The sequence below is a fragment of the Mixophyes fleayi genome, chromosome 7 (genome assembly GCF_038048845.1).
Source record: "Mixophyes fleayi isolate aMixFle1 chromosome 7, aMixFle1.hap1, whole genome shotgun sequence".
Lineage (NCBI taxonomy): Eukaryota > Metazoa > Chordata > Amphibia > Anura > Limnodynastidae > Mixophyes > Mixophyes fleayi.
The window spans coordinates 38906262-38923651 of NC_134408.1; the positions used below are offsets into that span (position 1 = coordinate 38906262).

A 17390-nucleotide genomic window follows, 5' to 3' on the forward strand; every position below is an offset into this window, starting at 1 on the left:
ATCACAAGATAATATACCCAGATAAGAAGTTTGTTGTGAATTACCCACTGGTGTTGAAAAACATACTTTTACTAGTGTTTTAACACCAGTAAAAGCATGCAAATGGGTATGGCACACTTGCCAACAATTTTGATCAATTGGAGCGGAGATCGTGCTGCCGAGTCCGGGGCGTGACCAAGAAAATTGTGTCATTAAAGATGGGGGCAGGGCCAGATGCTGCAAATCGATGTGAATAGCATAAGTAAGCTTCACCCCCCACCCACTTCACTAGGGAAGTTTGTAGGATGCAGGAGGTTGCATTGCTATCCCGGGAGTCTGGGAGAACTACTTAAAATTTGTGTGTCTCCCAGACATTCCAGGAAAATAGGAAACTAAGGGAGGTGATGCTGGAACCTGTTCCAATGACGCCATACCCACTGCCACTTATACCTGGCATCATGAGTGGCAGGGGCACTGCAGCATGTTTTGGAAGCTGCCTACTCTATTCACTCTCTCACTGCAAGTGAATGAAAGGATATAAATGGAGTTTAATCCATTGATTTACCCCTAGTGCTGACTGCAGGTGTAGGTGCTGATTACTCATGTCAAACACAATTACGTTTGGCTTTTTTCATTCCAGTGAGTAAACGGCCTTACAGGACTCTTAAATACGTTTCAGTAACTAATCTCTTACCAGAGTCCAAGACTGCACTTTGGGAGAAGGTGGATATTTTTCTTTTGTGCATTATTCAACTGGTTCTTCATTTGTGACAAAAAGAAAAATGCCACTTCTGCACAACATGATGGGCTGATAAAATGAAATGAAGAAGGAGGGTCAAACGAATGGTGGTTAAAGGACTCAAGTGTAGAAAATATTAAGTCACAGCACAAAGTGACTGAAATATTATTAGTATCGTATTATTTTCACTATTGAAAAGAATAGTTTAACCTGCTGTGGAAAATAAATGTACCAGTTTTCCCTAATGATTGAAACATGGCTACTGCCGCTACTTCAAGACGCCTTAAAGTTTTTAATGAAACGACAGATGTTTTGCTATTAGGCTGCAGTACACCCTGTTCGAGGGCTGTATATTTTTCATATTTATATCTAGAAGAAAATGATGTAATAAACTACATTCCTTATATGTCAGAACCCTAGTACTTTTAGACAGTATGAGCGTTGTGTAATCTAGCAAACAATGCAGAAAAATATTTGTATTGACAATATCTAAAGCAGTGGTCATCAAGACCACATAGGATAATTAAACACACACATTAAAGAGTGTAATCGGTACTGAAATAGATCAGATCCCTTTTTCTTATTCCAGGTCTTCCATCACCACACTCACAACTAATATTGTCATTGGCCACTCTGTCAGCCTCTGCAGCAGATGACGGACATAACTGAATGTAAATGAATTACGCTTGGCTCTTTGGGATCAGTAGAGGACAAGCAGCCAGCATAACTATCAATGACAATGTTTACTCTTTTTCGTGCTTCAGTGGTCACAGGGCTTACAGCACTAAAATCCTTAAAGTGGCTGAACTTGCGATCCGCTGATCTTAATTTAGCTTTCCGAACAATAGGACTTCATACAAAAACAATTTCTTTTATACTATAACACTCAATACCCCAACTAGCAAAGTGCTAGAGTCTGCGACACTTGTCATTTCACACACTCAGCCCCCCCACTCCTCATGTTCTGTTGCCTAAACAATGCTCAATTCTCCTGCTTGAGGAGGTTTAAAATTAAAGCTCTCTGACACCACAGTGCTTTTGTTTGTTGAAAGTATTGACTGGATAGTATGGCAGCTGTGAGCGCGCCAAGATCCCAAATTTTCCTACAGGAAAATTGACAGTCAAGCTATGGGTGTTGGGGGGATTGCGGTCAGTTTACTAGATACCAGATTTTTGCTGTTGTCCTGGGGAGGAGTGAGTGTTTCATTATAATATTAGTTTTAAGTATTATTTTGCTTTAACTTATTTATCCATATATCTGAATGACATGCTGGAAACATTGCCTTTGTCAAAGGGGCACATTCAGTTCAGCGCCAGGTGCCGCTATGTGTCTCTTGAACAGTCCATGGAGACACATCACCTCAATGTTTATACTCTTATTTCCGCTCATTTCAATTTTCGACTGTGCATATTGTTGGCCAATATGGTAAGGAATCTCCGCTTGTTTGAGCAGAGCTTCCTTACCGTATTGGCTGACAATATGCTCAGCCGGACATTGAAACTATGTCCGTTGGTACCTCGCGGCCAATTGAATGTGCCCCAAAGTGTGTAATTAAGGCAGAAACGGTGTTGCAAAGTGAGAATACTTATATACTTAACTGAGAAAATCTGCAGAACCGCAATCTATTTGCCATGCTGGGGAACAATGATAGTGATATATAATTTTATTATTGTAGGGGGGGTTGTACATTTTTAATATATAGTGATGCAATATAACAATTCCTGTTTCAGGCTGTGGCTGACAAGTTATCCTTCCGATAAGTTTCCCGTGAGCATCCTCCAGAACGGCATCAAAATGACCAATGAACCCCCAAAGGGCCTGCGGGCAAATTTACTGCGATCGTACCTGAATGATCCCATCTCAGACCCTGTTTTCTTCACCAGCTGCCAGAAGCCTGATATGTGGCAGAAACTGTTATTTGGCCTCTGTTTTTTCCATGCTCTTGTTCAGGAGAGAAGGAACTTTGGCCCATTAGGTAGGTCATTTTAAATGTATATTTAGTGCAGATAGCAGTAGAGTGAATACACACATTTTGTGCATTATTATTATTATTATTATTATTCCTTACATATTACCACCAACATATTACACAGCTGTGACCAATAACCATCCTATAAATTCCCAGTGCTAGCTAGTTCCTATTGAATTGACAAACTGCAGAAAATTAGTTTATCCCACTGAATGGCTGTTTCCATCATGTGTAGGGGTCATTAAACATGCCATATATTTTTTCTTTGACCCTTTTTGCTATAGGTTTATCAGTATAATTTTGTGTGTTAGTCATATCATTATTAACTGTATGTTGCATTGTGTGCTATTGTGTGTATGAATGTAAATATGGACTGATTAAATGATTGCTATTCTATACTAAGTGTCCGTTGCCTGGCTTCTGAAAACTTGGGAGTCCTGTATTTAAAATGTGCAAAAATTGTATTATAGTGCCAAATTTTAACAAACCCCGAATGATACAAAACAACCCCCTAGTACAGACATAGACAATAAAATATATGAAATTTATTTACACTCATATAGTAACATTTACCAGCCCTGTCTATCTAGTATTTAGTATTCTAGTGACCGCTGAAACCACAGTCAGCATCCACATCACCGCCACACAATACAGAGATCCTTCCCCCACAAGCTATTTCATCACCTCCGCCACCAGCTAATTCATCCCCCCTATCGACCCGCAACAGACAGTGTATGACCCCCCTATCCAATTCATTAACCCCCCCCCTTGTAGCCAGTTCATTACCTCCCTATTGCCATTTCATTAATCCCCCCTATCCAATTCATTAACCCCCCTCTAGCCAGTTCATTACCTCCCCATTTTCACTTCATTAATCCCTTCCCCTAGCCATTTCATTAACCCGCTCCATCCAATTCATAAGCACCCCCCTAGCCAATTCATAAGCACACCCTCTAGCCAGTTCATTAATCCCCATTTGCACTTCATTAATCCCCCCTAGCCATTCCATTAATCCCCCCATCCAATTCATAAGCCCCCCTCTAACCAGTTCATTACCTCCCCATTTTCACTCCATTAATCCCCCCTATCCAATCCATACTAGCCAGTTCATTAATCCCCCCCATATCCAATATATAAGACCCCCTTCGTTAGCCACATTAGCCAGTTAATTAGTCCCCCCAGAGTCATCTCCCCCCCTCCACATCCGATGTGTCTCCCCCCCCCCCCCCCCCCCCCCCCCGATATTTAACAAGCTGCACTTACCTTGCTGTCTTCTGTTCCTCCTCTCACCAGCCGGCGCTTCTGTCATCTTCACACGCAGCTAACAGCATCCGACGCTGTTAGCTGCACTGTCACTGCGGGCGCGCTCTCTGTGATTAGTGTGGTCACGTGAGATGTGAGATCTCACGTGACCACACTAAGCAATACACTGACTAACAGCAGCAGCTAACAGCTAACAGCATCAGATGCTGTTAGCTGCGTGATTGGGTATAGGAACATGCGGGACCGCCCCCTTGTGGACAGGGGCGGCCCCATCAGAGGAGAAAGAAGCCGATCGCCGGCATTTGAATAAAGCAACAAAAAATTAAAAAAAAACAGCTTGCTAGCCGATAGTAAAATCATTATTTAGTTTGCCAGACTAGCTATTAGAATGAGCATATATTTGCAGGTGTTCCCAATCTGTAAACTTTATTAGCCAGCTTAGCCTTTGCTAACCTTATTGAGCAAAGGTTATATTATTTTAGACTAAATGATGATGATACTGCATCTGTCCAGTAGTGACTGATAACATCACTGTTCACATATAGGTATACGCATCATAGTTTAAACAGTAATTGTGTTTTACTGCATAATTACAGCAGTCACAAGCTGAGGTTTAGTGACTAGAATCCTAACAAAGATGTTATCATCACGGCTGTCTTGCTTGTGTTATGTGTAACCTTATCACGGCTTGACAACAAAGACGTGGACTTCACATAGATCAACAGGTCAATGCATCTGTCTGGGAGTAACCTGTATAGGTATGCACATCAACAACACACAGTGATTTATATAGCATACACATTCATAAAGTAGTGGCAAAATGTAAGTATTGGATGGATGAGGTGCAATGTCAAAGTGAACTCATTTTCGGCACATATATTTAATTTTATTTCTGTTTACAATATAAGCCAGAGTAATTAGATGATCTTAGATCATCATTTATTTATATAGCGCCACCAAATCCACAGCGCTGTACATAGAATATGTGTCGTTCACATTAGTCCCTGCACCACTGGAGCTTACAGTCTAAATTCCATAATATATACACACAGGCAGACAGACACAGACTAGGGTTAATTTTGTCAGCAGCCAATTAACCTACTAGGATGTTTTTATTTTTTCTATTATGGGCTTCCTTATAAACCTGTATTTAATGATTTGCATCCTAAAGTGATTTTCTTTTCGGTGTACTATAACAGGCTGGAATATTCCATATGAATTTAATGAGTCTGACCTGAGAATCAGCATGAGACAGACACAGATGTTCCTCAATGAGTATGAGATGGTCCCATTTGAGGCACTCACATATCTGACAGGTAACACACATAACATTTACATGAACAGAGACTTCATCAAGCACTGCAAAATACAACAACGTCATTGTCCACTACCTGATGTCCTAATATTGTGCTTGTATTTTTCTCTTTTTAATGTAGCAGAAGAGTTGCCAAATTTTAGTTTTATTCATATTTAGTAAGAAGTAAACAAAAATTTGCATATACAAAATACTTATACAATTGTGCATTGACAAAATTATGACAATGGAAATACAGTACTTTTAATTTCCTCTTTATTTATCATCTAATTTGATTGTTTCATTGAAAGGCGTATTTCTTTCACATTTTACAATCCCGCTGAATTGTTAGTCCATTTAAGATCCAAACTACAGAAATAGGTTTTTATTATGTGTTATGGAACAGCTACTTTATAATCTTCACTAGAAATAAATGATGTCTATCTAACTATCTGTAAAGTGTAGTATAGCTGTGAACCAGTAAGTGTTCCTGCAGAGACGTGTCTTTTTCTACACAGGTGAATGTAACTATGGAGGGAGAGTGACAGATGACAAAGACAGGCGCCTCCTGCTGTCCCTACTTTCAATATTTTACAGTGAGGAGATTCAGCAGGATAATTACAGACTTTCTCCAGGAGATGCTTACTATGTCCCTCCATATGGCACATACCAGGTAGACACCAGGAAAATGTTAATTGTGTATGAGCTGCTGAAGGGCTCTAGACCTGTTGAAAAGCTGGAAAAGGGTCCTGGGGTTATGGATGGAGAGTGAGGGCGGGCTCAATCCATTAGGCCCTTAAACTGGGTCTTCCAAGTTACCAGTGATCCTGCTGGTAATCAGGAGTTGCACCTGCGTGGTGCTGGTAAAAGGCTGCAGCTCAGCTCAGTTCTCTATCTCACTGCCTGGGGACAGGGGCTGCAGAGTCTCTATGATAGAAAGCCTGATAAGTTACTGTGCTGAAACTTATTTTTGTTTTGCCTTAGTTTGTTAGTCAGGAGTGACCAGTGTTTAGTGAGAGCCGGACGGCAAGGTGTTTATTTTGGAGTTTTATTTTTGTTTTCTTACTGAATTAAAACTGTCTGAAGCCATTTGCATGAAACCTTTGTGAAACCTCTCAGCTGCTATAAACCCCATCTACCCCAGAAGATGGCACCAGGTTCCCCTATTCAGTCACAATAACTACTAAATGTAGTAACAGGGGACTGTCCAGGATAATATCTACCAATGGCTATGTGAGCTGTAAATGTTTTTCCGTGTACGTGTGGCTATTAAATGCAATGAATTTGCTGCATCTTATCCATTGAGGCCTGATATTATCATGGTAATACTTTTGTTCAGAATGGTGGTAATTGTCTTTCTGCCGTTAAATGAATGTGTTGTACGTAACAGATTAAATTACTCTATTGATTAACTGTTTTCCTTTGTTTAATATATTTTGGTGGCTTGGTATTTAAATATTTTCATTCTTTACTCTTAGTCCTGTGTTGATTACATTAGAAGTTTACCGCTAATTACCCACCCAGAGGTGTTTGGACTTCACGAGAACGCTGACATTACCAAAGATAACCAAGAGACTAATCAGCTATTTGATGGGGTTCTTCTTACTCTACCCAGACAGACGGCTGGAAGCGGCAGATCCTCCCAGGTGAAAGCACATTTCATTGGATATTATGACATAAGTTGTACAGAGATCATTTAGCTATGATGTGGTCAATGATTCTTTCAGCAGTCACAGTTCTCCATTGTAGCTGCTCAATGATTACATTTACACAGCTTGGTTGCAGCTGTTGTTACATCTGCAGCAATTTATTTATTGCAGACCAAATTGGCTCCAAATCTTTGCATCTGTGAGCTCATAACCAGTGGAAATGCCCACCATCATTAAATTAACATTGACTTGATGTTGATTAGAAGTAGCATTATATCTAGATGCCCAATGATCTCACCCGCCAAATCTGTATGGACATCACCCTCTTTGATTCAGGTGCATGGGCACATGGGTCGCCAGATTGGACAGTGCCCCACACCTCCTATTTCCTGGATAACTGGATGTGTTTGATTTGAGAGATGACAGATAAATGAAGCAGAAGATGCTGAGAGTGATATAGAAGAAGTCAGTGATGAGGTTCTTCTGCTTTGTCATATCATAAAGCTCTAAAACTGGAACTGTATATATTCAGCAGTACTGGAAGAATACTGTAGAACATGGTCATGGTTTGGCCTTTCAGAAGGACACAGCTGAACCATGTGGGAACAAGCAGAGGAACATTTTAGCAGTGGTCTAACATGACAACGGGTAGGCATCGCTTGGTATACATGCCCTTTGCAAGCATAAAGATCTCAAACCTCAACACAGCGTTAGACAATTAATGCATTATACACACGTCATTAACATGGGATAATGAACTCCTTATTGTAAATGATATAGATATTAGATATCATTGAGGAGTTGTATGACCATATAAAAGCATCTAATATCTGTAATAATTGTAGCATGTTGTGCTTTATTCATCATAGTACACCAGTTGTAGCGATGACATTAGATATGATTTCTAGGAGTTCATATAGTGATAGTAATGTAATCTCTACATTATTCATGTATGTTATCCACTGAAACAAACTTAAGTGATCACAAAGCCCCTCTGTAACTGGTAATAGCTTTATAATTTCATTTTTATAACACAAGTGGATAATGTGTTCACAGGAAATTGTTGAAGATCTGGCAAGAGATATACTCAATAAATTACCAAATGATTTTAACCTGGAGAAAGTAATGGAGAAATATCCTGTTGTCTATGAAGAGTCAATGAACACAGTGCTTAGGCAGGAATTAATCCGCTTTAACAGGTGAGAGACATTACAGTTTACGCATTTAATGAAGCTGCAGTTGAGGGAAATAATTGCACTGATAAAGAATTCTTAATTTGAGAATAATATGTTGTGTATACAGTGGTATACCGTTGGGGTTGTGGGCCAGATACAGGCTGGAATTTGGACCCCTTTATCTGCCTCTGCTGAAGAACCATAGGTGTGAGATAGGTCGTACAGTGGTTCCCATCTGTATTAGCAGAAGAGGTTGGTAAGCAGTGGAGTACAGGCACTGGCATTCTTACATTAGATCCAGCTAGAAGGACAAGCATTTTATCAGTATGAACTCCTGCTGATAGATTTAAAAATGTTTAATCTTTCTGGGTTTTGGGACACAAGTTGTCTCACTTATCACATAAAACAGGCTGCAAGAGTCTCAGTTTATTTCACACCATCATGTCATGTATCACACTGCAAATCTCCAACTTGTTTTCTGGTCACAGGCTCACAGAAGTTGTCCGGAACAGTCTGATAAATTTAGGCAAAGCAATAAAAGGCCAAGTGTTGATGTCCTCGGAGCTGGAGAATGTGTTTAACAGCATGCTGGTGGGAAGAGTGCCTGCTATGTGGGCAGCCAAATCCTACCCCTCCCTAAAACCCCTGGGCAGCTATGTCTCTGACTTGCTTTCTCGACTGCAGTTCCTACAGGTACAATCTGTGAACACACAGGATGCAATGTGATCTTTTTTATTAATGCAGTTTTACAGCTCGAGCACATTGTTGGTGTATGTACTATCAGGAATTTAATTACTTTAGGATACAGACGATGAAGGGGTTATTTCATACACACAATTTAGGTGCGACTGTGTTTTCCGTCTCTGACCTGATATTGGCAGTATGGCCAGGGATGTAATTAGAGATTATTGGGCCACAGAGTAACTCCCCAACCCACCACCACCATTGATTTTACCAGTCTCTCACTTTGTCTAGAGACTGGATCACAAATTACTGTTTCCACAGAGATACCCCTTTAACCCCATGCATCTCTCTGGCATCCTACCAACACACTGTGCCCTATCAAATGCAGATATTCATGACAGCTGGTGTAGGTCACATACAGTAATCTTGGGAGGAGTGAACAATGCCACCAGGCCCCTATGCCTCCTACTGCTGCTACAGCTTTAGTTAAAGCCCCTGACAATGACAGCACGTGGCCTGATGACCTGGTGTCTGCCTACTCCCCCCCATTAGCTGAGGTCACAAATGTGGGTGGTATATATGTATACCTTCGGTTTTAAAGGCCACATAGTTTCGGTTCCAGGGTTTTAGATAAGGGGTTAAAACACCTGTAGGGCTTCTCCCTATTTATCAAGGGATAAATGCCAGGGATTGCACTGCTATCACCGGTGATAACCCCCGCTGGCAATAAGACTCGCTGGGTTTCACACATAGCCTGTTTCACAAGTACCGCGGCAGCACAAATACTGTGGATATCCTTATTCTGCTATCGGCATGTCGGGATGGCGATAGTAGAAGATAAGAAATGAAAAAATGCTTCATTTTTTGTATACAGCATTTTTAATATAGCAATAGTTTTACAATATTTATTTATGTTTAAAATATTTTCACCTATTTTACTATTTTTAAAGCTTTCTTTTCATTTACACTTTTGTGCAGAATAAAAAAGTGCCACGGCCTCCATATATTCTACTCATAAATGAGACCCAGAAACCTGCATGTTTCTGGAATAAATATTTTGTTTATTAGCGTTTACTATATTCTCTATAAATTGGATTTGCTTTTAATGATAAGGCATGCTCACTGAATAGATCTGACTGCAATATACTATAGGCAGGTGCTGCCTCCTTCTGACCAAGTCAGGTATTTAAAAACATATCCCACTTAGAGCTTTATGGTACAAATGTAATTTTTTTTGACCTAAGCATTAATTTAGAATTGAACATTTTTAAAAAATATATAAAAAGAGGTTTAAAATACTTGTATTACCATTTACCTTGGCATAAACAAATAAAATATAAACATAAAATAACTAAAACAGTTTCGGATCAGAAAAGTATTTAGGAACAAAATATAGTCAGTATAGCTCCCCTTAGAACCACCTGACCCAATCTAATCGCCTGTCCATATCAATAGGCAGCACAAAGTACAAGCGGGTGATCTACACATAGTTTCCATGTACTCTGGTGAGCTCTTGTACCTGTGCTGAGGGTGGACCACTTTTATCACTATTCTTTCACCCATGATCCACGATTGGACTGGGGTGCCAGGAACTAAAAGCCAAGGTCATAGTTGCAAGTAAATTTACTGACATTACAAATTGTTAAATGTGTGCCTGTCAGTAAGACAAAAATAGTGATAAGGAAAAACTAGTCAATCTCTGATTGCACTGGCTATATTTTACTATACTACATGAGGTATGATATTCTAGTTATGTTAATAAATAAATGTACTAATGAGTGTTATGCATGGGGGATATTTTTGCTCCTCACAGGATTGGATAGATAACGGCCCACCCAAAGTCTTCTGGATTTCAGGATTTTACTTTACTCAGTCGTTCCTGACAGGTGTCTCCCAGAATTATGCTAGAAAATACACCATTCCCATTGATCACATTGGCTTTCAGTTTGAGGTAAGAAAAATGTAATTTTCTGTCTTTACCTTAGAATTGTCATCATCTGTATAACAATATGTGGTTAGGTAAAGAAAAGGTCAGAATATTCTCCTGTACAGGAAATATGGGCTCTCCACCGGTCTTGTTTATGGGGGTCTATCTGTCTTGCTGGTGCTAGACTCCATTGCTCTGTGTAATCCCGTGACCTGCACTCAGCTCTAGGAAAGTGAAATGAATCCGGATGCTGCCGTGTTTCTGACAGACGTAATGTTGCGTATGCTACATCATCCCAGAACCATGGATAAGTATGATGGTTCTGTAATTCTGTGAAGGAGAAAAGCATGAGGGCTATAGAGGAGGGTTTTATGTAGGGTGAGGGAAGCTGCGAGGAAATATATAGTACCTAGGAGAAGGGTGCCTGAGAGGGGAGGACTGGCATACAATGGCATGAAGCAGAAGGTAAAGAGGACAATGCCCAGACGAGTTTACAATCTGAGGTGTGGGGAACAACTGATATATGATAGCTGAATAACAATCACAGTTGCTTGTCGGCAAAGTGTCTACTGCAAGGATTAAGCATTATCAGTCACAAGTATTTAAGTGGCCATTGGTGACTGGCAGCCGCCAGTTGTGTGGTATGGTTGGAATAAGGGAAACAGTGGGAGATGGAGATAAACAACCAGCTGCTGGCAACCGTGATATTAATCAAACCTACTTGCTCTTCTGGCCCTGGATAAGGCTTTTGCTTCTGTGCTCTTGTGGTCAGCTGCCAGCTGGGAGTAGTTGTGCACCATTTATGTTTTTGGCATCATGCTCACTGGTGGAGACGGAGCCAGGACACTTGTTCTCCATGTTCACAGAAGTTGTGGTGGCACAGAGGAATAAAGATGGTATCAGTAATGTTGGTTTAACTTACTGGGTCCAATAGCTGAACGGAGAGGGTATTTTAGTAGATCAATCATGTCCCTTGTGTGACACTCACCAGCATCACTCTTATTTCCCATTGTCTTCACAAATGTTTAAATGTCTTATACTAGTGACAAGATGATTATGTAGGAGGTAGGGCACAGAGCTAATTTAAAGAGCAGCCATATCTAACAGCTGTCCACATCACTTTATGAATTAGTAGAAACTAATGTAGTTACTTAGAGCTATCACCAAAAGGAGAAATCACAACATTAGATAATGTTATCTCCCAAAAAATGAAGATTTTCAAAATGGCTTCTTAAAGTTTGCTTAACCCCATATCTGTCTGCTTGAGACAACCACCAACGTCTGACTCACAACTATAATGGCTAAATTATAACTTTAGTGCAGCTAGCACGAAGGTTCTTTCTTCTCTTGTCATTTTGTGTTATGTGCATTTACTTGTAATATATGCTGTATTGTGCAGTACAGTGCTGCTGGCAGGGTCAGAATCACTGTCCTGCTTCCTCTTTCCTTCTCTTGTAGCTTTGATTACCTGCTGCTTATGTGTTAAGATCTGGTGTTGCTTGGCCAGATCTGGGAATGTTGGGAACGTTTGGAAAAGAGATAGGTACTTTTCACCTCCTGGAAATCCAAGTTGACACTCTACGCCTCCCTACCCAAACCCCACCCAACATTAAATCAATAGCATATGCATTTAATAAATAGGTCTCCTTAACCTGTCTTTAAAATTATGAGCCCCCACATTTAATATAGAAACTCCACATTATTAGCTCCTATAATATATCAATAGCATCAATTACCTCCACAGGAAATTAAAAGCATCCACATTTAATAAAAAGAGACCCTATATTAGATTATTATTAGATATTATTTATAGGTCAGATAAGGAAACAAAAGTTCACAAAATTTACATAGTACAAATAGAATGGAAAATGATGTAACAAATACAAGTAGTAATACAAGAAAGGTAGTATACATCAAGTCATATTATAAATTGCACTTCCTGGGCAATGACAAGTGTAGCTGAAAGTGACAAGGGAGGGGTAGGAAGCAAGTGGGGAAGAAGGGGGAGGGAGGGAAACAAGAGGAAGGAGGGCATTGCTTGTGACAGTTTACCACCTAAAGTGGAGGGGTCGGAGTGAAAGAATGAGGGGTGAGGCATAAAGGGAAAGGAAAGGGACTGTAGCTAGGGATTAGGCAGCAGTCTGGAAGGCTTTGGTGACCAGCTGAATTTTGAAAGAGATTTTGATGCATTGGAGGCTGGGGAGAGACTAATAGTGATGGGGAGCAAATAGTGATGGGGAGCAGCATGGGAAAAGTCTTGGAGGTAGGAGTGAGAAGTGGTAAATAGAGGGGAGGAGAGGTGACGGACATTGGTAGCGTGAAAGAGGCGACATGGAGTCCGGCGGGAGAAGAGGCTGGAGATGTAGGGGAGACAGTAGCGGGCAAGAGCTTTGCATGTGACTGTGAATTAGCTTCTGTAGGCGATGGTGACCCAGTGGAGGGATTGCCGATGGTGGTGAGAGACAGATCAACTTTGCCATAATGTTGAAAAATTGAAGAGGGAAGAGGCAGGTGAGGGGGAAGCCAGATAGGAGAAGGTTACAATAATTGAGGTGAGAGGTTATAAAACAGTGGATTAATGTTTTGTTGGAATCAAGGGAGAGGAAGAGTAGAATCCTGGCGATGTTCCAGAGATGGAAGCAACAGGAGTTGGAGAAGGATTGGATGTGGGGAGTGAATGAGGGGTGTCAAGGGTAACACCCAGGCAGCGAACTTGAGGAACTGAGGAGATTGTGGTGTTGTTAACAGTGAGGGACAGGTGGGGAGGAGTGGTGACAACGTCACAATCTCCTCCGTTCCTCATGTCTGCAGCCTGGGTGTCTCCCTTGATTCCTCGCTGTTATTCACTCCGCACATTCAATCCTTCTCCCACTCCTGTTGTAAGGGAAGTGGAGAAGCAGAGATGAAGTGAAGGAAGAGGAAACGAGGGGGAGGCAGCCAGACTATCAGGGAGCAGCAGCAGAGATAAGCCCCGTCTTCCCTGGCTGCGCATCAACCTAGGCATTCTGCTCTAGACCGAGGGGACAGGCAGCTGAGGCAGTCATGGTACGGGTGCTGTTAGCACCAGGACATTTAACATGTTGGCTTGTGCCTGGGGAGAGGCCAGCCACCAGGAAGGCCATCAATGCCACGACCTGCCCTCATATGTCTGAGGCTGGGCTGACTAGGATCCAGTCCTCCCAACACAATTGTGGGTGCAGTGTGGGCCCATGAGTCAAAAAAGACAGTTGTCAGCGTTTATCCTTTACACTGCATATCTGTGTGTATCTAGCAAAATTAAAACAGGAGGTATTAGTTCATATTTTGATCAAAACATTTAAGCCTCCATCCCAGCGTCAAGGGCACCTCATTATATGCAGGTCCTACACTGACCTATATGCTTTAAACACCATTAAAATGCAGATAAAATCAGATGCACTCACCTTCCAGGTATAGGGGTTTACATCTAGCAAGGGCTGGCTTGTGAGCCCACACCCAAATGTGCCTTAAATAGGCTTGATGGATAGCTGCTATGACAATAAGGCAATATTTTAAATTAAACCAGAGAAAAAACAAGCCAGCGCTTGGTATATCCTATATTTTATATGGTACCAGCTACATGTTAATAAGCCCGTGCTCGGTATATCCCATATTGCATATGGGCCCATAAGTCAAGGGGATGGTCTGGCCCCCGCTAACAAATGGGCCCATGTGCCTTGCACACCCTGCACCCATGTTAAATACGTCGCTGCACGAGAGGTTAGATCCTAGGTTCATTGTATCTGTCCATTTCAACAATGCCAGAATGTTCTGCAGCCTCCTGCTATCTGGCATTCCTGACAACCATATATCCACACTTAAATCCATCCTAAATGCTGCTGCAAGATTGATCCTCTCTAACCGCTCCACATCTCTTGCAACACTTTGCAAATCCCTACACGGACTCCGTGTCCTCCAGAATCCAATTCAAATTACTCACCCTTACCTACAAAGCCCTCAACAACATTACCCCTGCATACATCTCAAATCTCATATAAAAATACTCTCCCTTACAGATTTGCCTCTGACCTGCTCCTTGTCTCGTCTCAGGTAGCCACCTATCATTCCCGCCTACAAGACTTCTCCCATGCTGCTTCCCACTTATGCAATTCCCTACCATGCCAAATAAGTCTTACCCACAGCCTTCAAATCTTTAGACGGTCTCTAAAAACCCATATCTTTTTTAAAGCTTACCTTATCCCTGATGATACCATTCACACTAATACACCCTCACAACTGTCTCAATCTCCACTCTAAGCCACACTCACTCTTCCTGTTTCAGCTGTGGCTTTTTCCACTTAGATTGTAAACTCTCAAATTAGCAGGGTCCTCTATACCCTTTGATTTCATGTCTGCATTTATTTTGTCTGCCTTGTATGTCCCTTTTTTATGCGTGTCCTGTTTCCCCACCAATCTACGATAATAATAATAATAATAATTGCTATTAAAGTCAAATGTGGAGCTGCAAATGTTCTTGAAGGCAGTGCATTTTTAGGCATTCTGCCCCTCCCGTTGAGGGTGCCATTGGGTCATCCAACCATCTGTGCCCCCTTACAGCTTAATGAGAAGTTTTTTGTTTATTTTTAATTTACCTTTAAATACATGTATCCGAAACTGTAGGGCAGGCCTATCCAGGTGTTGTGAAACTACGAGATCTAGCATAGCCTGCCAAGAGCTGGCAGGGTATCTACTGACAAAGCATGCTGGGACCTGTAGTTTCAGAAGACCTGGAGAGCAACATGTTGGCCAGATTTGCTGTAGGGGGATACAGAACAATCCAATCATGAGTACATGATCTATGTTCTGTTATGCCACTTTTCTTGTCTCCTTCTTGGACCAGTTCTAACCTGAAGATGAGCAGGGAAAGAGGGATAATGGGGACAAGGGGTACTTCCTTCCAGTGTTCTGCTTCCTAGGCATGTAAGATAACCCATAATCTGTGTCATTCACAGCCTCCGATAAAGGGATTAAACAGTACATAAATCCCCTTTTTAATTTTTTCCAAGGTAACTGCCAAAGAAATGAATGTTAGGTTTCGACTGATCAAATATTATGTTCACATACAAAAATGAGATTTTATATTGTGGGACGAGATATTTTAAATCAGCTTTAAAGAATGAAGGTTGCACATTTTGGAAAATATTCCTGCGTTAGTGGGTGGTCACAGAGCCTGTTTCCCTTCAGGCAGTGGTCTATGCGTTTGATGGAATGTAGTTTCAAACAGGTTATTACCAAAAGTTGAAAGAGGAAATAGACCTATGTATGTCAAATGGACTTATTTGGACAAAATAAATACACTGCGAAGCTGAATATTTTGAAGTTTGTAAATGAGCTTTTCCATGTGTATCCAGACCCATTTTGTTATATCATTTTACATTTGTAGGTGACCTGTCATGAGAACACTGTGGACAAGTCTCCAGAAGATGGTGCCTACATCAAAGGACTCTTTCTAGAAGGAGCACGATGGGATAGACAAGAGGTGCAAATTGGAGAATCTCTTTCCAAAATACTGTATGATTCTTTGCCTATCATTTGGCTGAAACCAGGAGAGACTTCAAAATTTGTGCATGAGAACTCATACTTTTGCCCCGTTTATAAAACCAGTGCAAGACGAGGAACACTTTCAACAACTGGACATTCCACCAACTATGTCCTCTCCATAGAACTTCCCACCAACAAGCCCCAGAAACACTGGATAAACCGCGGGGTGGCAGCCTTATGCCAGCTTGATGATTAGTTTATGAAATAAATACCTTCCGTCTCTTTCCATGAGTTATCTAATTTATTGATCATTTGCTGTACACATTCTGTTTTATATTTTGCGATAACACACAAGCAATATTGTAATATATGCCTAAACTATGCAGCACTGATGATTACCAAAAAATAGGTTACACAAATAAATATGAACGTTCAATACTGTTTCCAGCCTACTGCATTTGTTAATCAAAATATAATTTAGAACTATAATTTATGCTGCTTAATGCTGATAATCTGTCCAGTATCTTTACGATACCTATACCCACTATGATTGTGACGCTCAATTTGGCAGCTTTAGACCTAATTGGCTGTAGATTGTGACATAGGTAGGCATTCATTCAAAAATATTTTAGACAATAATTTATTTTAATTTGTCAGAATCTGGGCGGCTGCCAGCTGGATAGCTTTGTGTTCTTGCATCAGATTGGCACATCAGGTTGGTGTACATGTTTCTTCCTCACGGAGATGTAAACGGGTACAGGTAAGGAATCTTCTATACATTAATCAGTTACCCAGAATGCTCAGAAAAACAAAGGAAAAAAGTGTTGCTGTTTGGCGATAATGTCATACGCACACAGGGCCTGACTGAGTTGTATGCAAAATGAACGGAAGTTCCATTTAAAAAAAACCCAAAACAAAACCCATACGCAACTATGGGGTATATCCGTCCTTATTCAGAACCAAATAAATCTGAGGATGCATTTGCCTCTGCATATTCTGTTACATTTAGAGACACACAGGTAGATTCAAATAATTTAGAAAGTTTGAATTGTCTAAAAAAAAAAATTCTATTGCAAAGTCCATGGCTGCAGAGTGAGCATATACATGTCAGAAGCCTAGCACATAATAATTAACAAATAATAAACAATGGCGGACATTCGCTTTTTGCTAGCAAGCTACACGCATGTGAAATTCCACGTACACAACCAAAC

General features: G+C 40.9%; 1 protein-coding gene across 1 annotated transcript in view; it reads left to right on the top strand.

Annotated features, from left to right (window-relative positions):
- Positions 1 to 16620, top strand: part of DNAH3 (dynein axonemal heavy chain 3) — a 245542-nt gene extending 228922 nt beyond the window's left edge. The window contains 8 exon segments of the mRNA XM_075179716.1: positions 2450 to 2694; positions 5151 to 5267; positions 5764 to 5918; positions 6724 to 6891; positions 7951 to 8093; positions 8558 to 8762; positions 10567 to 10704; positions 16082 to 16620. Of these exon segments, the coding sequence (XP_075035817.1) occupies positions 2450 to 2694; positions 5151 to 5267; positions 5764 to 5918; positions 6724 to 6891; positions 7951 to 8093; positions 8558 to 8762; positions 10567 to 10704; positions 16082 to 16435 (1525 nt within the window). The 3' untranslated portion in view covers positions 16436 to 16620.
- The last annotated feature ends 770 nt before the right edge of the window (positions 16621 to 17390 follow it).